We start from the raw sequence: 25,277 nt of genomic DNA on the forward strand, positions 1-25,277 counted from the left end.
TTTAAACTTTATTTCCGAAAACAGGAATATCAGATGAATAAAATACGCAGCAGTGGATTTTCACTCCTTTTATGTAACATGATACATCCCTGGGTATACGTCTTATAATTTTAAACATTTACGTGTAAGTTGGCGTATTTTCAAAACAGATGCTTAATATTCACGTACATAATATCTCGGTTTCTTTCCTAATCGTAATGCGAAAATCGAATAATTTTTCCTTTGGTTCCGGTCATTGTGCAAAAGTTTCTTTACTGAACGTCTTGGTCAATCGACAGCTGGCTACGTTTAATCTATGGTAAGAAATGTCCATCAAAGTGATTATAATAAACAAAAAAAAAATACAAACAATTATCGGGGCTCCGATACGTGCTTGTTTAAAAAGCACCAATCGTCTTCTTTCAAAATATAATCTTAGAACACATACAATATAATTGTTTCACAGCACGTGTACAAATTGGCTAATTGATGTTTATTATGTATTTTTATCATAGTCAGTGTTTAATATCCACGAATATTAATCATATTCTTGCACTACTTCAGTGCATATAATTCGATGCCATCATGTTTACAATGAAAATCAATAAAGCATTTCATCACTCGTAGTACGTAACAAGCACGTACGCAATTATTATGAGCACAAAAGCGAGCAAAGTTCCGGAGTGCAAACTGGATGCATCATTTTCAACCCCAACACCCGGAACAACTAGACTGTTGTCCCCGGCGGTAATTATTTCAACGCTTGAGGAAGTGACCTCCGCAACACCGTTCCCGAGGTTACAGAGATTACTTGTACAGGCACGGTAATAGGTTTTGGCAAAGGGTGTCTTGACTTCGGTATTTAAATACATTGGATTATCTTCGCAAGCGCGATAAAACGCCGTCACGAGTCCCGTAGGCTCTGCCAATTCCCGTCGATAAATTGTACAATATTTGTAATTGCACGTAGTCGAAAAATCAGGATCCGAAATGCATGAACTTGAAGATGACGTACTGTCGCAAACGTAACAGCTCAAGCCTGGAAGAATACGATAAAAGATTTAATCTAGTATGGCCATTTGTTGTTTAGTTGTAAAAGAATAATCGACTACACCTGCTAAAACGAGATCCATCCTTGAAACGTGCGACGCGAAAATTTTTCGATTGTACACTTTGAAGATTAATTATTTTGATAACGATCGAAACAATTCGGTAGAAGCTATCATTAATACGGCTCTCAGTGGAACAATTATGGCGTTAATTCGATCCAGAAAATTCGGCGTTTTAATCGATTCAAAATGTTAAAAATGAAAAATCGCTGAAGAATACTAACCGTAAGCATATTGCTGTCTCGACGTAAAAACTGCGATCACGAATAGTATCGTTGTTAAATTTATGTCCCGCATCCTGTGCTCTATATCCATTATCCCAACACCTCGCTTAAAACTCTTTGCGATGCCCACACGAAAGCAATACTGACTTGTGTTAGTCACGGGCAAAATATCAGTGACGACGTTCAGATTTCATGATACCGATAAAATAGATTATGGCATATATACGTATAGGTTTGGTGTGTGTAAGTATATACAGTCAATGTGAAGAATTTAAGATTACGCGAGGCACCTTTCTAAAAATGGAGTAAGTTTCAAGCGGTATGAAATAATTGAAACAAAAGCATACCTATAATGTATATACAAAATATTTTACAGCCCAAGGTACACTACGATAACGCTAAAGGGAACATCACGGTTCCTTGTTCGTTTAATTTGTTGTATGAGTATTGCCAGGCAGTTTAATTAACACGAATCGTTTTTGGTAACATAAACAGCCAGAGGGAAAAACCAACCGTTTAATTTCCGTCTATTTACTGCACAACTTTACAAAGGCCGTATATAATAAACTTGTTACGCGAGTGGTTCAAGAATTTTTCTATCACTGCAATAAATTGCACAATATATGTATTACTACTGTGCGGGAAGTCCTCAAAATAATTGATATGTCCATGAACTCGCCCGGCTACTCTTCACATCGCATCTGTAGCTCACGAATGACCATTGTGGATGCGAATTTAGATATATCCAGACGTGTGTTGTGTACGTTTCTATCTAAGTAGGTATGTTGTTATCACTAAATCCGTTGACGCCACCCCGTTCCTACGAGGGCAATAAAACTGACGGCCAGCTGACGAAAGGTGAAATGAATGCGAATCAGCGTGTGAATGTATGATAATAATGGGAAGTAATTTAAAATTTTTTTCTCAGTCATTGTAGTATATTTATATAACATGTTACACGACGGCCGCCAATGCGACGAGAAGGCCGAAGCTTTTCGCTTCGTTTCGCCTGGAAATACGAACTAATGCGATTATACTTTACTTTGAGTAAAAAAGCGATTCTGTCATGAACTCGGAAAATATATAAAACGGTGAACCGGTTGAAACATAATCATTACACGTTTCCATTAACTCACAGCACGTTCTGTAGTGTTCCTTAAATCTTCAAAATGTTCAAATATCGCGTTAATTATACATGCCGTTCTTTCGTATTGTTTCTAATCATTCAAAACTGTTACGAAAGTACATTTGGCCAAACACAAACCATTGTCTTTGCCCAAATGACTATGCAGACACAGCCGCCACCCCCTCCCAGCACCGCAGGTGGATCATTTTTTCTTACTAATACGTTTAAATCCATGCTTTAATTTAAAGGAAAATAATGTCGCTAACAATAGTTAATTTAATACAATATGTTAGTTTGATATGCATCGTAAAAAGTACCCTCAACTTGAGTAATTATTGTGTTTTGAAATATTTAAGCCGGGATGAGTGGCATGTCGTGCAAATGCGTTCCAATGGGCACATGTGCGGCGCCTACTGCAGCCGGAATTGATATACGAATCGTGAATACGGTACGTCTGACAAATCACAGTATTATATCGACGAGATGATTTGAACAGAGAAGAAAAAAAAAAAAAAAACAGAAGACATTTTATTTTGATTAATATATTCAGTCGTTAATTACTCTATTTGCAGGGTTCAACTACCTGTACCAGCGGGCTCCAATATTGCTGCACATCAAGTGGAGATGCTCCGTCTCAAATAACTGACGCTACCTGTGGTGTGAGGAAAATTCCTCTGACATCACAAGCCCCAGGAATAGCGAGTTACGGTGCTTATCCGTGGCAAGCTGCCTTATTAATGCCGGATAATAATTACATAGGGTCTGGCGTTCTCTTGGATTCTAATAACGTTTTGACTGCAGCCCACAAAGTGGCTACACTTTCGTAAGTGACGTTTGCACATGCGAACCACGTACTGACAATAATACAAGGTAATCAATCAATTCTAGTGGTAACTGTTGTTACTTTTCAGAAACAATGGTTTCAAAGTAAGACTTGGCGAATGGGATGCTCAAAGTTTGTCCGAGAAGTATCCGTACCAAGAATACAACGTGGCCAAAGTATTCATTCACCCCTCGTTTAACGCGCAAAATCTGCAAAATGATATTGCAGTTATAAGACTAAGTAGCGCTGTTCCTGTCTCCTCGAGTCCTGGAATAAGTACGATATGCCCCCCTTCAGGAATGCCAGCGGCTCAGACAAGGTGAAATTTTTTTTACATTTTAGTCTGTTCGACTGAAAACAAGCAGAATAATATCGTTAGAAAAATATGTTAGTTCAAAGTTTTAGAAAATTCTGGCAGTACGAACGAGTTGTGCCCACGACCAGATTTCATTGTTTAAAGTCTTACTTCCTTCTTACAGATGCTGGGTTTCTGGATGGGGAAAAAATGCTTTCGGACCGAATGGTGCTTATCAAAGTATCATGAAAGAAGTTGACGTTCCCATTCTAGACCAAGGGAATTGCGAAAGTCGACTGAGAGGAACGAGACTTGGCCAATTTTTCAATCTAAGTAGAGACAGTTTTATGTGTGCTGGCGGTGAAGCTAACAAGGACGCGTGCACGGTAATTTCTAGTTTTCTGCACACCTACGATTCGACATTTGAAAAATAATTAGAGGGTGATCTGTTTTAATTGATTTCAATGATTCTTACCAGAATGATTGAATTTGCATCAATAATATTCAGACGGAAATTTCTTGGATTCTGAAGGCTCGAGTATATACAAGATAATTTTTATTCCACGAGCATTGGCGGGAATATCGTAGTTTTCATATAATTTGTAATGCTTCCATTTTCGAAAATGATTGCCACGAAAACTCGAGTCTAATGCAATTGAAATTGAACCTTATATTTAGACAAAAATTGCAACAGTAATTTTAAGAGAAAACTACTTCGATTTTTTAGGGTGATGGCGGATCCCCGTTAGTATGCCAAATGCAGGGACAATGGCAAGTTGTTGGCTTAGTTGCTTGGGGAATCGGATGTGCAATGCCGGGTGTACCCGGAGTATATGTGAATGTACCAAACTACCTCACTTGGATAATGAGGCAAATAGGTACGGCTGCTTAAGTTATCCAGTGTGTACCTAGGCAGCAGTGTTATATTTTCTAAAAATGATCAATCAAGAATTGATTAGAGGCAATGGAAATGTTTCGCTAATTGTGTCAAGGACGATATAAATCGATACAAATTAAATGACTGGTAAAATGGAATTCAGTTTATGAACAAACAATATTTTAATGGATAAAACTTATATATTTCTTTATATTTATATAACATTAGTTTATAAATAAGTCTTCCTAATTTTTATTTACATTTATACCTAACACGCCAAATAAAAAAAGTTAAGTCATCCGTAGATTTAGAAACTCACAGCTCGCATAGTTTGAAATTTTTTTTGGATAAGATTAAATATCTTATCTTACAACATTGATTATATTGCAAGGAGCATATGTTGTAATAACATATCTAAACTATTACTATTATTATTTGAATAATATAATTAAAAAAAACTTGTGTTCATTGTATCATTTGAAAAAATATTGTTATTATCTTTTCTTAACCAAAACTTTTCAACTGGTGCTCTGCAACTAATTTCCTAAGCCTGTAACGTTTTATTCAATTATTATATATAATAAAATGTATAAATAAATGTATAACACTATAAACCGACTGGTGCACGTTTCATAGATCAGTGACATATTATTACGATAAAAAATGTTAAATTAAAAAAGGGTGCGCATAATACCTTTGTGCATATGCTCTTCAATGATTTTGATCACAGATAGTGAAACTAGTTTGCAAACAAATATAGATTATGTTATGTAAATGATGAACCAGGATTACGTATTTATACGAACTCATCAAAGCTGTTTGTAAAAGAAATGTCGGCATGTTTAAACTCCCGATACATTAAACCAAATCAAATTTGAATAGGTGAGCTTGTATATTTAGGACCAGTAACTAATCGCATTTGGAGATAGCAGTCTCAAGGTATTTCTCAAATCACAATAGTGTAAAAGCACCGATCAATGTAAATACCTTTATGGAGGGTCAAGGGTGCTGTTATTAATAAAATGTGATAATTAATGACCAGTAGCATTTTTTTTAGAAGCTATATCATGCCATCTACTTAATAGAAATATCATTTATTCTTTCTCGTAAAAAACAGAGCAAGTTTAATAGTGATAACTACGTCAGGCTCAGAATGTCTGGTAGCGCGTTCAGAATTGTGTGTAAATCTTTTAATAGCACGAACACTTATTAATTTTGTTTTTTTCTTAGTTGTACCAACGTGCAAAACATGTTGTCTGTGTCGCTAATATTAGCACTACCGTCGATTGATCAACTTCACACGAGTGTGGAGGTTTTATATTAAAGAACAGATACAAGTCTCAGTTCGTACTCGTATTGAATCTCTTGAGTTGCACTTGCCCTTGATAATATCACTGCAGACAGCATAAAATATATACAAGTACAATTATATATAGATAATAGATATGTACGTATATAATTATACATGGATATTGTACAATAGCCGGGGCAAGCGCACGAGACATTGCGGAATTGAACATAGCCTTTGCATCAGTAAATTTGCTAATAATAATCTATATTTGAAGTATCTATTACTTATTTAGAATGGACCATTTTTACTCAAAAATACTCAAATAATACGTCAACTTCGACACAGGTTTGTTGTTAAAATGAATAACTGATGATAATAATGATAACAATAACAAAAAAAGTAAAAGAAATGATAAGTCATAAGGGCCTAATGTAAATATTCCATTTCTGAATAATATTGGTAAAACTGTAACAACTGCAAGCAGTATACAGATATTTCTCAGAAGTAATAAAAACTACCGCTGTACACAATTGTCGTAATTGGATTTTTCTAAAAATGGAGAAACGTGCGCTTGTGCAAAATAAAAGAATCTATAAATGTATTTTTCATACTTATACATATAACGTTATGTACAGGCATCATCTGAATATCATCAAGGCAGCCAGGTCAAATTCATGATCATCACGAAAAGATAATATTATATTCCATTTGGTACGTACATGCCTTTGGCATTCGATCAGCTATACTTACTTACCCGATGATAAGCAAGCAAACTATAAAAAATTATATAAGATCCAGCCTATTCCTCTTCCGAACTCCTGGGTAAAGTACTAGAAATAATATATTATACGATACATTTAACTGATAAGCCACCCACTTTCGAATGCGTGCAGATAATAAATTAGCGCGCTCGGTTGATACAAAAATTTGCAAAACTAATCACGAGACTGCGTGCTAATTTGTTCAATTTAAAATGTCATCAACAGAGCAGCTGTAATGAGATAAGCGCTTGGGTGTATTAATTTATTACATTGGTACAATGGCATTGTGACGTGGCGTGACTGGACACGATCGACATGGAGGTAGGCATTCGTTAATATGACATGGAGAGAGTCAGGCCTGCGGTGAGTTGACCAAAGGATAAGGTAATTGGACGGAATGATGAGAAGGAGGTAACGACAACAAGTGGCCGCGCTCCATTTCGTTAACCTCCTGTTGTTCCATTCCTTCTGTAGCAACGTTCGATCTTGCCAGACTATTCCGCTGCCTACACATGTATGGTGTTTCTCCGGGTGATGGTGTTTCACGACCCTAAGTTTTTGCCAGTTTATTGACAAAAAAAAAGCAGAAAATGAACAAAAACAGTTTATTAGGGATGCTAGTGATGAACCAATATTCTTCGAATAGAACACGAAGTTACTTTTAGAATTTAAGTAACAAATATTGTACCTAAACGTGTATTAGATTCCGAATTGATACCATCAAGGCACCGTCCGAGGCATTTGGATTTTGAAGGATTGTGACATCGATTTGCATTTCTCTTCAAGTAGTACTGTAGGGATTGAGGATAAGGGACATAGAGGATGTTGGTTATTCGACGGAATGAAACAAGGTACTGACCTGTTTTGACGGTCCACAGCAGGTAGCTTGGTTGCATGGCTTGTCTGTCTTTGGGCAATCGAGGACGCAATCTTCGGTTGTGGTTTCTTGTACTTCGCTATTGTCATGGTACTGGAATGATAAATATAAAGGAGAAGTTAAACGATTGTGCCGAAAACTATATCATTTGGTTTTTATATAAAGTCCAAGTGAGCATCGTCGACTTTACTGATACCGCGACAGTGGTTACGTTTTTGTAGGAAATTCAGTAACAATATTTGATCATGGTTAATATTATTTAGGCGCAGGGGGTTATGGGGGAAGGAGAGAGTACCTCACTTCCACCCTCTCAGCCCCTCTGCCCGGGCTCCACGTGATGACTCGTGAGACTTGGTCTTTCGCTCGATGTTTGCACCCGAAATCTCGAGATGAAAAAGATACCGAGAGATGAATTCAAGCCCTTCTTCCCTCGGAACCCATCTAATCCCAAACAATACTTACCATATACTGATACCCTGTGTTCAACGGAACAGAATAAAAATAATTAGAAGAAACTTACATCTATGAATTCGGGCTGAATTGTAGTTGAGTGGATTCCTTCGTTATGGAAAAATTCTTTGACTTGTTCAGCAATCTTCATATATTCGTCGAGATTACGGCAACGGATATGGGCGGAGGCTATAATTCGATCTCCAGCCAGTTGCCACACATGAAATTCATGTACCGCCAACACACCGTCAATATTGTCCAGTAAACGCTGTTGAATTGCGTCGACCTGTAGGAAATCATGAACATAAGACAAGTCTCAATAATGTATCAAAATGTTTGCTGAAATGAGTATTCGATTGTAACTTCTTTTTTATACAACGTAAAAAAAAATATAAAAGATAGCATAAATCCTCGTAAATGTACTTGAATATGTGTCGGAACTGTTTGCAGTAGAATTAAAGCTGATTCCTGTAATAACGGCCAGACGGATTTCAAGATGAGTATCACCAACAGTAGCGACAACGCAGGATCTATATAACGCCTGGGAACAGAAAGTATTAATTAAATCATCCAATTAATCAAAAAGCTTTGATATTTAGGAATATATTGCAAATTTAAAAACTGTGTGAAAATATTTATGCTCAGCTCCTCTCGTTCTACATAATGGAAAACCATGTGTGAAAATATTCTACAAAATTAACGTTCTTATTCCGTCTTTCTATTATCTCGCATTGACTACAACAAATATAATGATTTCTCATCAATCTTACCTACAAGACCAGTCTGTGAGCCATACAATCAGCGCAGACACAATAACTATAACGGATCCCAGAGCATCAGACAAAACGTGGAGGAAAACACCTCGCATATTCATTTGGCCAGCATCGTGACTATGACCATGTGCTCGCTTTACTGGTGGGGTCGGAGGTCTGCATTGTGCATCACTCTCGTTATCGTCGGTGCCAACAAGAGTGCTGAGCCGATTGTGACTGCGAGAAATTCCATGTGCATGCCCATGAGAACTTCCGTGCTCTGGAATTTTTCAAATATTTCATTCGGATGTGGAATAATTATATTTCCATTAGCTCTTGACGTGCGTGATTTTTTCTGGTGGACAAATTTGTCATAGATTAAAGGTTTGCACAACATGTTTATAACATGATCCATTTTTATATATATTACTTACTACCACTGCATATTGAAATTAATTTAAAACAAAATTTAGTAGACTAACTTTGTTTGATGACCAGTATCTATTTATTATTCATGCATGTGTATCAATGAGTGATTCATTTTATGAGAGTCATTTGTCATTGACACAGCAGAAATTAAAATTCATTCAGGCAACTAGGCTGTAGGAGAGTTTTCAGTCAGACAAGTCAGACAGGTAAAAATAATTTTATACCCGCTTTGAGACGTTTGTAAGAGTAAAGAATATCCATGAACAATTATTAAACAAATACAGTTCAATCCTAGTCAAGAAAATTGCCAAGACCTGAAAATTTTTGTATAATTACAAATGCTTCACGATATTTCTGTTCTGCGTTCTCAATAATGAGAACAATTTTCTTTAGATTAGCTGACCTACATCACTCGTCGATGCAGAGTCGGTAGTTACTTCGTATTTAATGGAGTCAACTCCGATATCTTCAGGAGGATGCCAAGTTACCTCTCTGCTTCTTCTACCTACACAACGGATTAAATTATGAAATGACCAAACAAATAATTGTTAGTTCATATTTATGTCACCTAAAAAACAAACATCTTGTTGCAATACATAAAAACCTGGAAACAGTCATAAAACAGTAACCATATGCACTTCTTCGTCTGACTGAAACCTTTCCCTTTTGGTCTACACCAGACAATTCAGTTACTACTAGCCTTGTATTTTATCACGGTGCTGCTTATATGTATAATCAAGAAATATGAGTTGCGTTTGGTGAAGTTTTGGGCTTTCACACATTTGTCTCTTTCTTGAGAAGGAAAAAAAAAAAAAACAATGGAACATACATCATATAAATTGGAATTTTAAAACCAATAAAATTTTAAAACATCACTTATGAATAAACATTTGGGGTCGATGGGTATTAAAAATATATCATGAATAAACCTAATTCCTTCTCACTCACCATGAAATAAGCATAGTCCTATCAAATTAACCAGTAGTCCCATACTACCAACCGCGACAAGAAGTTTGGGCTCATGGATGTCTTCAGGTTCTATGAAGCGTCCAAATGCTTCGACAGTAATACTGAAGCACAATGCAACCAGAAACACTGCATTCACCAAAGCACCAAGAACCTCAGCTCTGGCCCATCCGAACGTATTTTTGGACCACTTCTTTGGTGACATCTGTGAAAGTAGTAAAATAAATCATTTCCAAGCAGTTCAGATATGATTGTCACTGTGATAACAGTAAAATTTTCTTTTTCCAAATGCGAACTTTGATCATTAAAGCTCAAGTTATCCAGGCATTATATTTTCACTATTTCAGTAAATTGATTAGACTTTTTAGATAATAAAAAGTTGAATTATCAAAACATGAATTACATGAAACATGTTAATGCTATATTACTGCTGAGTGAATTTTACATAATTATAAGATTTCCAAATAACAAGTTATCCTATAATATTCATAGCTGTAACGTGTATCGCCAACTTCATTTAATTCAAGTGTATTTGCTCCTACCAGTCAATCGCTCTGATTTCAATGAGAACAAAAATAAAATGATGCACTCATAGTTATTATTGGCTATCAATTGTATGCGGAGCGTCCTGGTCGCAACCTTACTGTATATATATGCAGGAATCGATTGGAGTATTCAACTGATTATAATAACAAAACATCGTTTCAAATAAAAGTTTTATCACAAATCCATACAGCTCAAGAATTTACTGTGTATTGTACAAATGTCGGTAGCGGCTTGCTAACCCATGTGTTGCATGTGAATATTTATATTTACCTATAAATAGAACAGAAATGCGAGCCACATTTACTTTGTGCTGGCATCCACGAGTAATTTGAGTTACACAGTAAAATTTTATCAATTTTCCAGCAATAATCAGTTCTTTTTCTTACCTTCACGGAGAGGAATGCCACCACTAGAGCAGCCACATCCGACAGCATGTGAAAACTATCAGCTATTAAAGCCATCGAATTGGTGAAATAGCCAACAATTATTTCTACCAAAAAGAAGAAAGATGTGAGCCACATCATTATTAGCAGGCGAATTTTTTTCCCAGTATATCGGCCCATTGTTGATATTTAACACTGAAAAAATACATGAAATCAGTATTATTTATCAATTTTAAATATCTTAGTTTAACAGTAAGTATGGATTAACAATATTGATTGAAATAGCAGCTAATTTTCGACAAGGTTGAAGTTTGTAACTTTAATTTAACAATGCATTTTTCAAACAGCACATTGCTCTGCAGCCCTAGTATTGCCTGAAGTTTGGTAAACTGTGATAAACTATCAACACACTGATATTTTGTACACTCAACGCTTCCAAAGTTAGTTTTAGACAGAAAAATTCTGATTTCCCTTTCAATGTTCATTGCGTCAAGGTCACTAACCTCAACCTTGGGACTTTCGTGAGACTTGGATACATGAATACACATTTTATGGGAAATGCTCGTCTTTAAATAAGTACCAACTGCTAGGCTCCACCAGCATATTTTATATATGATCAATTGAGTGTTGACACAATGAGACCGTGTAAGTTTTAATCAGTGCTCCATATAATCTAGCTGATATCTCCATTAAATTTTTTTATCAAGACCTACGTACTTGGGACACTTGCACACAACGGACTAACACCTTAGTACAAACTGGAGTTTCTAGCAACTAGTGAAAGCTAAGAAGCATAATGCCTGTACGTCGTTATACAGGGTCACTTTTTCGTTGCTGAAAACAAGTGCGACTAACGCGACCATTCCACCTAGCACTCGCAAAAGCAGCTCTCTCTTACCGAAGGGTCGCACTAAGTAACGAATAAATGACCCTGTGTATTACATGTATGTTGGAAAGTATTCCAGATTAATTCTTTGTTCCATTCGATACATTATTTTTAGTGATAACTTAGGACTTCTACAAATACTTTAGTAGACCATAGTCATGTGATGTTGGAATTGAAATAAGAGATCAAACATTCGAACACTGGATCAAGAAATATAAAAAATACTAAGCCTCTCAAGCTTAATTAAATATTCAAATCTCATGTGCTAAATATTTTCCAGAGATTTCTGTGCTGGATTATACATGTACAATATCTCTGCTGAGATGAGGATTACAGTAAAATCAGCATACAGATGAAGTTTAATGTGTGTCAATATAGTAGGGGCTATTTGAATTTTTTCTGACCTCAAAACTATTATCTGCACTTGAAGATTGTAACTCAATATCTTCAGAAGGAATACAGATCTGAGAAGATTAGTGAATTAGAGATATTGTGATATGCGGTTGAATATACACTGGGAATCTGTACTTGAAGTTTTTATCGATCGAACTTGATCGAAAGCTCAGCTAATCACCAATACGAACTTCTTATAAGGATGAATATAGGTCAGCGGAACATTTAATGTTAAGCTAACTCATCGAGATTCAGTCACCACAAAAGAACGCGCTATCAAAACTACAGTATGAGTAACAAATTGGGTTTTCAATCAAGCTTGATCGATCAAAACTTCGGAAACACTCGGCTATATATCTAATTCAATTATTTGACGCTTCCATATACAGATGATATCAATTTGATTTAATTTAGAATATACCAGGCTAAATAATCATCAAACAACAATATAGATACAATTTTCAACAAAGATTAGAGGAAACGGACAAAGATCAACGTCTACCATTGTTAAATGCATGTGACATCCGATTACACAGCCAGTTATCACAATGGCATATATTTAAACAATTAAATTAGTGATTAGAGGTGATGGGTAAGACTAACGAGCACGTGGAATTGGTGACATAGAAATGTAGGTCCTGACATAGAGGATTATCAGGCTGTAATCAGCACCTACTTACAGAGTATATGTTCGTGCAATCTTAGATACTAATAGATAGCTGAGAAAAACATAGAAACTAATTTATAACCGAAATTAGCCTTTTGATGTGGTTAATTAAATAAGTTGATTTTAATTGATATATAAAAAGTGACATGCAATCTGAACTGGGTAATTATTTTTTTATCAACAACTTACAGGAACAGATGGAGACAATCATAGTAAAGAAAAGAAGGAATGATTCATAGGAGTGAAGGGGTACGTATGAATCACTGCATGAGAGATGCAAAATAATGGCACATGTCGGATTTATTTTTAAGTTATTAGTTCGGAAAACGTTAGTGGTAACCTAAATGAAGATATTACTGATTTTCAATTGACGCTATGAAATAATAATGTTGTAACGGCAGATATTTTGCCATACACTCACCTTGGAGAATTATTTGCAATTTATAAAATTCTTTCAACTACAAGGTACTAGTATCAAATGACGGAGTTGAAAAACTTTATCCACAAAATGTAGTTTATAAACATGATATATTCACGGGACTCATTTATTCGTGGAGTACAAAATACTTTTTTTTAGTTAAAAACACATTAAACTCCATGAAGAGCAATTTAAAACACTACATTCAATCCATTGTTGGACACCCAACGGGGATAGGAAATACACTGCAATACATCAATGGTAACTCACAGCCAACTAAATTCCGAAACTCGACGAGAAAACTCAGTGTCGCTGCTTGTGTGTTCACAAAGTGTTCGTGAAATTCGCAGCGTCACTCGTTTGGCTCAAAGCACGCATACATACACCATAAATATTCTGTTTACCGTTCTACCGTTCTGACGATGAATTTAATACAAGTTTGAACGTTGTAATACACGAAAAAATTAAAAAAGTTACGTCATTTATTTATCGAAGAAATATAACTAAACGACTATTGATGCTTACTACTTTTGAGACTGATCTCCTCTGTCAGATGCGTATGATGCGAATAGTAATTTTTTCTTCTCGCTTTTATCGAATCCAAAATTTGATATCCACGTGACTTACCGATCTGTTGAGATGTGTGCCTTGTCCACCGATGTAGACGTTAAGTGTCGTGCTAAAGTCTTATCTTTAATTTTTTTTCTTTTAAACGTGTTATAAACGTGCCAAGGGCGATATTAAACTTGTAAAATATTCAAGACGATAATATTAATCACATCCACGAATCATGTTGAGAAAATTTTCACTCAAGATATTGGACACGATAGGTACTTTATTAAAATACGGGTGCGTAAGTTACTGTGTGTTAGAATATATCGGTGATTTTGTTGTGGTAAGTTGTTTTTATCACTCTTACTGTTATCTGCAAATGCGTTCATTATAGCATTACAATCTGACACTGATATTTTTACTTTGAGGTTAGAGTTTATCCGCCGAACCTCTGCAGACATCTAGAACACTGTTATATTATATTTCAGTGATCTAGAATTGCCGCCACAGACGTGTATATATAGAAGGCATCTGTGACACTGATCTGTGATTGTCGCATGCATTAGCGATTGGTCCTAAATGAAGTTTCGTCGCTCAAGTTCTACTTTGCCGAGCGCGCAAAACAGATGTCACTAGTCTTCGTCTAACTAGATTCTTGCCGCGATAATTCAAATCACTCTAAAGTACAAGAAGTTGTTTCCTTTGACTTTTCGATGACTTGCAGTTTGGAATCGAATCATAAACAAGCTGTGACAAAAGAACCAAATGCGAATAATGCGTTATTTATAGCGGGTGACTCAGGATAATCAGGCTACCAATGTATTTCTCGTGAAAATCTGTAATCAATACGTTTCTTATTTCTGACACAGAATTTTTCATTTGCAAATTACAGCCGTTTACAATTGGCCTGTATATATTATTCGAGCGATGCGTGGACATTATCTTCCTTTCGTATTGTTTTTCATTCCTTTTCCCCTCCATTTTATTTTCGCATTATTCTAAATTTTTTTTTTTTTTTTTCAAAGTAATCTTTGTCTCGTATTTCAGTGCACAGGGCCTTCCATGGAGCCAACGATTTACAGCAACGATATACTACTAACGGAGCATGTAACTCCGCGACGACACCGTATAGACAGAGGAGATATAGTTATCTCAAAATGCCCATCAAACCCATGTCAACACATTTGCAAACGGGTAACTGGTATCCCTGGAGACAAAATCCGTGATGGACTTTCAACTTACATCGTGAGTTCTGCGTTGCCATTAAAGAGCTCCGATATACTAACGATATAATTAACGAGCCGTCTCTGAATTAATATCCACATGTCTACGCTTTATCGATAAAAAATATGTACATAAATATGCGATAAATGTGCGCATTCGCTTTGATTGAAAATAACAGCCTAGTAAATCAAGCAATGTCAAGTCCAGGTTATCAATGTTTTATCTTTTATAAAGGAGCATGAGAAATTAATATGAAAAATACTAATTATCAATGAGTTAATAACCGCGCAGTAGCTATGGATTATGATACAGTCTAGGGTGATTTTTTTTGAACGACTATTTTTTTTTCTTCAGTCCCCATCGAAAATTTTGTTCTATATGTCGAACAAAAAATTCCATAAAAGTTGTAGCCCTTAATATTAATATTAAGTACTCGCCCAGGGCGTGAAAAGATTTCCCATGTAAAATACACGTGAATCGAAGCTTTTTTTTCAAATCTCTACAACTCAGCGGAATTTTATGATATCACATTGGTCCTTGGTCGCAATTTACGCAGAATTGAACGATCTTCAAAAATGTCTGAAACGTCGTGAGTCCAACTTACACTGGTGAGATGGTACAGGTCACTATAGTTGATTTTTACCCAAAATTCTCCATTTTTCGCTGTTATCTCCAAAATGATCAACTTCACCAAAAAAATGTGAATACAAACTTTGTTGGAAATTCAATTTCCTACAAAAAAGGTCGAGTAAACCTGATTGCTCGGATTTATATTTCTTGAGATATCGAACTTTAACTTCTTGTCGTATAAGATTTTTATGGTTTATCGAATCGAACGTTTTAAATTATTGATATTGCACTGGAATTTGATTTTTTTCGATTCGATTCGATACATTCGATCGGTTCCATTGGAGTATCAGTAATTCAAAACGTTTGATTCAATAAACCATAATGCTTATTGGTTATATTAGATTAAAACGTTTAATTCAATAGAGCATAAAAATTTTATACGTCAAGTAAGTTGAATTCCGATTTCTCAAAAAATATCAATCTGAGCATTTTGGTCTAAAGGACCTTTCTTGTAGGAAATCAAATTTCCAACAAAGTTATTTTTTACATTTTTTGGAGATAACAGCGAAAAAAGGAGAATTTTGGGTAAAAATCAACTTTAGTGCCCTGTACCACCTCACAAATGTAAGTTGCACTTACGCCGTTCCAAACGCTTTTGAAGATCGTGCAATTCTGCGTAATTTGCGACCAAGACCATTGTGATATCATAAAATTCCGCTGAGTTGTAGAGATTTGAAAAAAAAACGCTTCGATTCACGTGTATTTTATATGGGAAATCTTTTCATGCCCTGGGCGAGTACTTAATATTAATATTAAGGGCTATAACTTTAAGGGAATTTTTTGTTCGACATATAGAACAAAATTTTCGATGGGGACTGGAAAAAAAATAATCGTTCAAAAAAAATCACCCTAAATTAATACACTGTTTATTTCTCGCGTCTTCCAATTAAGCGCAATATATCAACGAGATTCTTTATACTTTTGAATTTTTAAAAGACATTTTTGACTTCTACACCTGAATCGATACTCATTCCTTTTAAGAACAGATATTCCTTCGAACATTGTGGGTCATGTAAACTGACAGAGAAAAAAAAAATGCCGCGCTTCTAAATTCTTATTAATCACAAATTTTTTCAAAGTTTAAATGGCCGTCAATTCATGACCATCAGAAAACTTGGAAACTCGAAAATTTCCTGAGTGAATAATTTTTCAATTGAATACCTCCCAAGTCGGCACTTCACGCAAACGCCAATGCTCACGAAACACACTGACAACCAACACACGAGTGATGGAATATGTTTATAACTTGGAGGTTTTAAAGAAATTTTAAAGAATATGGCAAACCTAGGAGTTACTGTGCTTTGAAAATAGTTCTATATTTTTTGACAATAGATATTCGAACGTGCGTTGGAATAATAAACAACGTCGTCGACGCGCCGCTCGTATTATACGTGCCCAAAATGTTAAAATGAAATTCGTTCTTTACTGTTTTCAGGTACCTAATGGTCATGTTTGGCTCGAAGGTGATAATAGGGACAATTCGACGGATTCTCGTATCTACGGCCCTGTTCCGCAGGCCCTTTTACGAGGTCGTGCAATGTGCAAAGTCTGGCCGCCCGGCGGTATCTAATTACTATAAGGAAATAGTGCAGTATACTCATTACCTAAATTACTTGTATTCATTTCATACTTTTCCCATGCCGAACATTACTGGCCATCATAACGCATATATTCTACAGTAGCAGTAATTGTAAATAAGATATATGCATGCAATTTAGACGCAAAAATATGTTTCGTACATTTTTTTTATAAACTCGTCCCTGATTTTCTACATTTTCATACAGAAAAATAAATAGATCGCTGTTTTTTTAGAATTAAATACTTGTAAGCAGTTTCCAGAGCAACAATTAGCTGATGGACAACTGCGTCCAATTCTGAACAAAAACACTCCAATACATTTTCAATTGAGGCAGAAATGAAGAAATGGCACAAAAACTCCGAAACATCGAAATCGACCAAGCCACCCCCTTAAGCTCGATTCACATACCTTGTGATGTCGAAGTTCACGAATTTCGATATTATCTGCTCGTACTAATTTCTCCTTCATCCTGTCTTCTCTGGTCTTGGAAAAATGATTCTTTGTTGTATCAGTCTGGTTTTAAAGGATTTTTAATATGGAGTGGGAGGTTGTGGAAAAGACTTCTAATTGGCTTTTAGCTACGTCACTGCAAGACGATTTGTCTTGAAGAGGTCCAAGTGGGGGTTGAAGTTAAAGAAATAAAGTTAAAAATGAAAATTAAATATACTATATAGCATTGCACAAATGTAAGGTCGGTTGTAAACTAACGGATGATATGTTGTATGCAGACCGAGGTGGTAACTGTATGTAGATCGATATGGATCTTAAAACTATGGTGTGAGCATGTGAAGCTCTCTTATGGTAACTGTATGTCGGTAAGCTACGGTACACAGAGGGTACCGTAGTAATTATCGGCTGAAATGTAACAATACTACATGCCAACGTACAAGATAAGCGAATCTCCGAGAATAATAATCTTCAGTGCATGCAGATCTCCGATTCGCCCTATTGAAAATTTTTATGATAAATCCATATAATCCATCAAAATCCGTTCCAAACTTCTATGAATTTGCCGAATCTCTATACGATCCCATCAGAAATTGGAACAAACCAGATGGATTCCATGGGATATTTTCACTGTATCAGTTTAAATAATTGATTGATATATAATCTTCAGGTAACGAACATTGCAATGATGATTAATTTGTGTATATTGCAAATGGTATCGCACCTAATAGGCTGATTCGAAATAAATATACATTAGTCAGCAGACCAGTGCAAGACACCGGAAACGAGAGCTGATTACAGCTTATCTCGAAACTGTGTTTTTTTTTTAGAAACAAAAACTTTCGGTCAAATACGATGATGGAGTAAATATATATGTGAGGGTCAAGGTTCAGAGACAAAATCTAGTCGTCGACACATCGGCCAGTCAAATTCAATTTACCGCAATCACGCCACAGCCGTGGGTGTTTAGGGATTGAATTCCGAGACCGTTAACAACGCGGATAGTTAATTTCAGAAAATTATACATTTAGACGTGAGTACACGTAGATCAGTCGTGTAGATCCATTAAAATGAAGGTCGCAGCGTGTTACAGAAATATAAAAAGACGACGCCGAAAGTACATACATCTCGGAGTCGGATTCCAATTTATTTTGAACTCCGATCAGGGAATGTAACAAATAAAACAACGATCTACCTACAATGTGGGAATATTGTACCGTTTATTTATTTTATTTCAAGAGAAACCAGGTTATTCTGTAACTTTATCCTCGGTTGTAAAAGTGACCAATGTAGTTTTGTGACGCATCAAACGACAGCGAATCGTATTTCGAGAATTTCGGTTCGGCAGTTTGATTGGCTAGTGAATGGCTATAAGGAAAAACTCAGTGGACGGAAAAAGGCTCACCGATGAAAGAGGCGGCGAATCATTTTTACTTGGGCGCCTCCCGATCTGCGAAACGTTTATTAATATTAAACGCATTTGTAATATTCTTGTATATTTTTTGTTAACGCCGACAGCTCTAAAATAGCTCTAGGCCCAGCTCTATTTCTTCATACCATAAATTCATTCAATGTCAAGGACTCGTGTCAAGGATATAACGAGGCACCGCACAAACGAAGAGCGCCTCTTATAACCCTGGTGAAATTTTGACCACTTTAATCATTATCTATACTTAAGCCTTGGGTTCGTGAAGGAAGTGAGAGAGAGGCACAAGAAAGTATAGTTTCGATTCAGTTTTGCTTCGTGTACCGGCAGAATTGCACTTGTACTTCAAATTTCTTTGTCGAATGAGTGAATTTCATGCTATGGGATACGGAAAGTGTCGCTTTAGTTAACGCCATTGAAAACCTAACCGGACATCATCAAAAGGTAACCCAACAAAAAGTTTCACTAACGTTTTGCTCGTCCCTCTGTAGTCTGTACTGTACAGAAACGTCAAAACACGTATCCGTTTCGCTTTCGTTTACTACAAGTTTCGCATAGTGAATTGTTGTATAATCACGTGAAACTTTGAGTGGTCAATTATGTAAACATTTCTTGTCATTATGCGCGAATAAAATTGTCTCGCCAATAGACTTGCAAATAATTTTCACTCGTTAATTGTACTTACCAGCTTTGTCAGCTACGAATTTCACCTTCACTGATAAAAGTAACAATTTTGTAAGATTGAGGCGACACCTTATCTTTATGCAAATATTACAAAATATGACTCATTTGAAAGTGTGTTTTTCATGATAAAATTATTCTCAAGTACTACATTTTGCCTGATAGTTTACAATATTTGGCTTTGTAAGGATAGAATTTAGATGCTATGCATAATATAGTACATACGCTCTGACGATTCAAACCTATAAGTAAACTAGCGTGAGTTTTTCTTGGCTAAATTTTAAATTGAATTCCTTTTCCTACCAAATGTTTAACTCTGCCATTAGCTATACATTCCCTAATTTTAGGCATAATGCTGAGCAGCAGAACAAAGCACATCCTGCACTGTAGCCTCTTGGCATTGGTCGTGGTTGTGTTCGGTCTTGTGTCGGGTGGACTACGGTGGAACTCTGAGAACCAAGTGAAATTGGATCCATGGAACGACTATGGACTCGTTGGAGCATTCGTTTTATATTTTCTTCGTATACTAACGTTCCTCTCTTTTCCTCAAGTGCTTTTCAACTTTGTTGGATTAACAATGTACAATGCATTCCCTGACAAAGTTGTCCTTAAAGGCTCACCCTTGCTAGCGCCTTTTATTTGTATAAGAGTAGTTACGAGAGGAGACTACCCTCATTTAGTGAAAACGAACGTAAATCGGAACATGAACAAGTGTACAGAAGCTGGGCTTGAAAATTTTCAAATTGAAGTTGTTAGCGACAAGCCGATCGGTCTCGCACCGCATCGGAGAGTTAGGGAGCTTGTCATTCCAGCCAATTATCGAACTTCAACCGGTGCACTTTTTAAAGCTCGGGCGTTGCAGTATTGCCTTGAAAATTCCGTCAATGAATTGGCAGATCATGACTGGATCGTACATTTGGATGAAGAAACTTTGCTCACGGAAAACTCCGTTCGCGGTATACTTAATTTTGTACTTGACGGAAAGCATCAGTTTGGACAAGGATTAATTACATATGCTAATGAGGATGTGGTCAACTGGATTACTACCCTTGCCGATAGCTTCAGAGTCGCTGATGATATGGGGAAACTTAGACTTCAATTCTCCATGTTCCATAAACCTTTCTTTAGTATGAAAGGTTCCTACGTTGTTACTCAGGTGAGAGATATTTTATTACTTATCGATTATGATAAATTCAAGAGATTTTCTACTTACTGGTGAATATTTTAGCTATTTTGACATTCTTATAAAAATCATGGCGCTCAAGTTTAAGATTTGACTGTAACATTATATGAAAGTTATGAATTCGGTTGAGCTTGTGAAAAAAAAAATCCTCTAAGAAGCAATACTCTATATGTTCATAGGTCTCAGTTTAAATAGTGAACAGAAAAAAAAATTGTATGAAAATATGCTGGTCATGATTTTATTTATAAGAATATGCAGTTCTTATCACTCGTTGTCAAAGAGTACATACCTGACAAGTGTGTTCTGGAAAAGCCAGCATTGAATTTAAAGTTTGTGCATCTTGACTATCCTGGGCGTCAGATCTATTTGCCTTTTGATTTATTTTAACATCCACAAAGCAGGTTGTATGTTTGCTCAATGCACACTTTTAGGTGTTCCCCCTGTTTGAAATAGATAACTGCATTGACAGATTGAAAGTAATATTTGCCTATCATATCTCTAATATGTATTAGTCACTGAATGCCGATAAGCTGATATCAATGCAGATCGATACAATATACATCAGATTGCTGAATGCTTAAGTGATCGGAGTTCTTTGTCAAAGTCTCTACAGATTGTTAATCTACAACGTTTAATGTTTTCTAAAACAGATACAAGTCTGTGTAATTACTTTCAATGCTTGTGAAGCTCTGTACGATTTTTGATACACGTTTTCTTGCAGGTGGGTGCAGAAAAGCAGGTTTCATTTGACAATGGCTTAGATGGGTCGGTAGCTGAGGATTGTTTTTTTGCAATGAAGGCGTTCACTCAGGGGTACACGTTTAATTTTGTGGAGGGTGAAATGTGGGAAAAATCACCATTTTCCTTACTGGACTTTGTGCAGCAGAGAAAAAGATGGCTGCAGGGTATACTGTTGGTTGTTCACTCAAAAGTAATTCCCATAAAAAAGAAGATACTTTTAGGAATATCTTGTTATTCCTGGGTAACAATGCCTCTATCTACTTCAAATGTTATATTGGCTGGTTTGTGTCCAATTACTTGCCCTCCAGTCATTGACTTTCTCTGTGCTTTCTGCGGCGCCGTAAATATCTACATGTATGTATTTGGTGTCGTGAAATCATTTTCTTTGTACCGTTTCGGTATGTTACGATTTATGCTATGCATATGTGGAGCCTTGTCAACAATACCTTTTAACATTTTAATTGAAAATGTAGCAGTCATTTGGGGTTTATTTGGTAAAAAACATAAATTTTATGTTGTAAACAAGGAGTATAAGCCGCCAATAACGGTCTAATTAGTAATAATTAGATAGTATCCAATTATTTTCTAGTTTATAACTAATTTGAACACTGGAATCTCATTATGTAAGTGTATACTATCACAATAATTTGTTGCTGAGCATACATCATTTTTACATATAAATGTATTGGCTTGCTGTTGTATGGCTTAACTCCATGTGAGAAGCAGCTATTGCTGCTAGTTTAATTTCTCTGCTTAGAAAGTTGAAAGCTTCTGACAATGAAATATTGCAAGTACTTATAACATTTGATTACACTTTTTTTTCAAGGACTTATGATTTACAATTCATTATAATGGTAACTAATCAAATTCCAAATTGCCCAAAGCATTTTAGATAAACATTGAAAGCATCAAGTGTAATCAGATAGAAATCAGGGTGTGCGTTAGATAAGATTCATATAAGCAAGTAAAATCTGATGTGAAAACAATATTTGAATCGCACTCTATCACGATTAGTTTGCAAATTAATTGAATCTGAATTTCACTCAGCAATGTTACCTGAAAGTTGTAGCCCTTTATAAGCCCCTAGCTTAGGCATTACCCTCTCGCAATCAACTGTCAAGTGTCTATTCTTTATCCGGAAAAAATTGAAACTAGCAAAAATAATTTGAGGAAAACATAGTTATTCGTTACGGTAATTATTGAAAACACGCGAGTTAGTATTTGACAATCATCTAATGCCTGGTGAAAACAATTTTCATTCCGTTAGATCTAAAAGTAAAATATCGACCTCTGATTATTATTGTAATACGTGTTATTATCCTACTATTGATTTGTAGGTATTAAAGCTGATTCATAATGGTAGAATAATTAATTCGCTGAACTAACGATCTGATCTGGGCAATATCTATTTCTAAGGTAATAGTAACGAGCATGGCAGACTCAATTAGAATTTATTTTAAAAACCAAATGCTGCACAATACGATATATCATGGTGTCTAGTCAAATGGTGTACAATAAGAAAAGAAATTATACGCTTTGCGAAGTACATTAATATGCCAGAAAATGATTTGAATGATTATTCGGAGATGATGAATGCTACTTTTGTATAATATCTACACAGATCTGTACGTATGGAGGTTTGGACTTATGTCCATTTGTATGTTTGCAACAATTCTAACATGTGGTAAGGTATTGAAACCAACGTCTTTTATCCATAACTATCAATGATTTATGCCTACTGGATTAAAATATTAGTAGTTCGCAAAAAGTATGTAAATGAACGTCATTCTGTTGCATCATCTCTAGTTTAATCTAATGCATTTACATTGTCATCTCTCACATGTTAGCATCTATTGTTTGCTCACATATAAACTCCTATCTATGAAAGGTGTAATGATAATCCAAGAAACTTTGCATCCCCAATATCACTTGTATCGTTGCCTATAACACAAACGCTACCTACGTCGGGCTTAGTATTATATATTTGAATGTTGCTTGGGTGAAAAATGACATGTTCTGCAATTCTGTTGAATACTTTTTACTTCAGTATTGGTTCGGGAAAATTAGTTTGAATTTCAAATATTCTGTATTGGACCTGAGCTGTATGTAATCCACTAAGTTGAAAAGAAAACATTTTTCAAAAAATTCAAAATTCCACTTGACAAGATTATCGGTTACTTTTCAGTTTTTGTCTTGTTTCGAGTAAGTTCAAGATTCCTTTGCATTAGACTTTCCCTGGTACCGCAATCGGTGCTTAGACATGACCATAATATACATTATACATATGTATAATATTACCTGAAACTGTAAATTCACAATCTGTAATATTTTTTTCACATGTGAAAATGTCTAGGATTGTATTTGCTCGAAAATAATAATAGGTATTGTTTAAAACGTCACAATTTTGTATTTATATGTAGCGTGGAAATTGATAGCCAGTGGAGCAAGTATTTTTGTTTTTTTCCGTGGCATAATTCTCAGATACTTATATATTATGAACAGTATTTTCTAACCTTGATGAAACTATTTTATTATAACATTGTAAATATCAGTAATAATTTTATTTGTAATTTTTCAACAAATGGGTTGATTTAATTTTATATTTTTAAGTACCAGCTTCGTAAGTTTTTGTTCCAAATATAAATCTTATATTATTTTTGATTAATGTGTATTGTAATCAACTAATTTAGTTGTAGGAAGAGAATTCTTAAATTCAAATTTTTCAATTTTAGCTTGGTTGTAACGACGAAATTCCAAATATATTTCTTTACAAGTTGCCCATTATTGAACTTTCAAATTCATGTCCACAAAAATATGAGACACTTGCATTACGAATTTCTCAAAGCTGTATTGCGGTACCTACTTGCTGACTTAATATGATAATATTTTAAATAGTGGCTTTGCATATCTTCACATATACGTTGTATTAATTCTGAGCACAAGTCAACAATGGAACTTTTTGCGATTCATTGTTAATTGATAAAATTGAGATATCACAGTCATAGGTCACAATAGTCTATTATTGATCAGAAATTATTCGAATTTATCCTTCAGAATAATTAAACTATAAATTGTTTTGCATCTATAGAATTATGTATTTTATTCGCGAATATCGTGTACTATTAATTTATCTGTAAGTAAAATTTTTCGTAGGATCTCAATTCCACCAAAACCCTAGTACGACGATATTACATGTTCCAAAATCGATGTACCTAATATATTGAATGATACAAGAATAATTTGTGTTATTTTTGTTCCCAACTACTTTACTTGGTTGAACATTTTGGAATTACGATCATGTTTATTATGAATATCTCTCTATTATTTGAAAAGCAATACAAACTGGATGGCTATATTATAAAAACCATGTATTAAGACTCCTAAGTCAAATCTCTATATATATTATTATATATATTATATCTACATAATGAAATGAAATATTGGTTTTTTTATTTACTTGATCAATTAAACAGTGCTTTGCAGATGTTACACTTTATTTACAATGCACTATAAGGTGTTGCAATATATTATTTATGGTTTACAAAAATTAGAAATACTAATA

At 35.2% G+C, this 25,277-nt stretch overlaps 5 protein-coding genes across 8 annotated transcripts; 3 read left to right on the forward strand and 2 right to left on the reverse strand.

Annotated features, from left to right (window-relative positions):
• Window positions 1–538: 538 nt before the first annotated feature.
• LOC124412625 lies at window positions 539–1,738 on the reverse strand. The gene is made up of 2 exons (XM_046892650.1): window positions 1,313–1,738; window positions 539–1,018 (listed from the first exon to the last, which is right to left on the reverse strand). Exons 1-2 carry the CDS (start codon window positions 1,401–1,403, stop codon window positions 597–599), a joined length of 513 nt encoding a protein of 170 aa, XP_046748606.1. The 5' UTR covers window positions 1,404–1,738; the 3' UTR covers window positions 539–596.
• A 651-nt stretch (window positions 1,739–2,389) lies between these two features.
• Window positions 2,390–5,504, forward strand: LOC124412620 (trypsin-like). Its single transcript, XM_046892646.1, has 6 exons — window positions 2,390–2,635; window positions 2,795–2,886; window positions 3,011–3,261; window positions 3,350–3,580; window positions 3,741–3,942; window positions 4,284–5,504. The coding sequence occupies exons 1-6, from the start codon at window positions 2,482–2,484 to the stop codon at window positions 4,446–4,448; spliced, it is 1,095 nt and encodes a 364-aa protein (XP_046748602.1). The 5' UTR covers window positions 2,390–2,481; the 3' UTR covers window positions 4,449–5,504.
• A 33-nt stretch (window positions 5,505–5,537) lies between these two features.
• LOC124412619 (zinc transporter 1) lies at window positions 5,538–13,601 on the reverse strand. Of its 2 annotated transcripts, none has more exons than XM_046892644.1 (8): window positions 13,256–13,601; window positions 10,892–11,083; window positions 9,942–10,164; window positions 8,583–8,844; window positions 8,236–8,353; window positions 7,883–8,098; window positions 7,345–7,455; window positions 5,538–7,035 (listed from the first exon to the last, which is right to left on the reverse strand). In XM_046892644.1, the coding sequence occupies exons 2-8, from the start codon at window positions 11,066–11,068 to the stop codon at window positions 6,838–6,840; spliced, it is 1,305 nt and encodes a 434-aa protein (XP_046748600.1). In that variant the 5' UTR covers window positions 11,069–11,083; window positions 13,256–13,601; the 3' UTR covers window positions 5,538–6,837. The 2 variants fall into 2 exon arrangements, with proteins under 2 accessions (XP_046748600.1, XP_046748601.1); XM_046892645.1 differs by having other exon boundaries at window positions 7,883–8,103; window positions 8,241–8,353; window positions 13,256–13,597.
• On the forward strand, window positions 12,932–17,393 carry LOC124412626 (mitochondrial inner membrane protease subunit 1). Of its 2 annotated transcripts, none has more exons than XM_046892653.1 (3): window positions 12,932–13,083; window positions 14,852–15,049; window positions 17,094–17,393. In XM_046892653.1, exons 1-3 carry the CDS (start codon window positions 13,063–13,065, stop codon window positions 17,226–17,228), a joined length of 354 nt encoding a protein of 117 aa, XP_046748609.1. In that variant the 5' UTR covers window positions 12,932–13,062; the 3' UTR covers window positions 17,229–17,393. The 2 variants fall into 2 exon arrangements, with proteins under 2 accessions (XP_046748609.1, XP_046748608.1); XM_046892652.1 differs by lacking the exon at window positions 12,932–13,083 and adding an exon at window positions 13,718–14,147.
• Window positions 17,394–18,928: 1,535 nt separating this feature from the next.
• Window positions 18,929–24,954, forward strand: LOC124412255 (beta-1,4-mannosyltransferase egh). Of its 2 annotated transcripts, none has more exons than XM_046891985.1 (3): window positions 18,929–19,323; window positions 20,139–20,947; window positions 21,696–24,954. In XM_046891985.1, the coding sequence occupies exons 2-3, from the start codon at window positions 20,144–20,146 to the stop codon at window positions 22,266–22,268; spliced, it is 1,377 nt and encodes a 458-aa protein (XP_046747941.1). In that variant the 5' UTR covers window positions 18,929–19,323; window positions 20,139–20,143; the 3' UTR covers window positions 22,269–24,954. The 2 variants fall into 2 exon arrangements, with proteins under 2 accessions (XP_046747941.1, XP_046747940.1); XM_046891984.1 differs by having other exon boundaries at window positions 18,930–19,554.
• The last annotated feature ends 323 nt before the right edge of the window (window positions 24,955–25,277 follow it).

The sequence above is a fragment of the Diprion similis genome, chromosome 11 (assembly GCF_021155765.1).
Source record: "Diprion similis isolate iyDipSimi1 chromosome 11, iyDipSimi1.1, whole genome shotgun sequence".
NCBI lineage: Eukaryota > Metazoa > Arthropoda > Insecta > Hymenoptera > Diprionidae > Diprion > Diprion similis.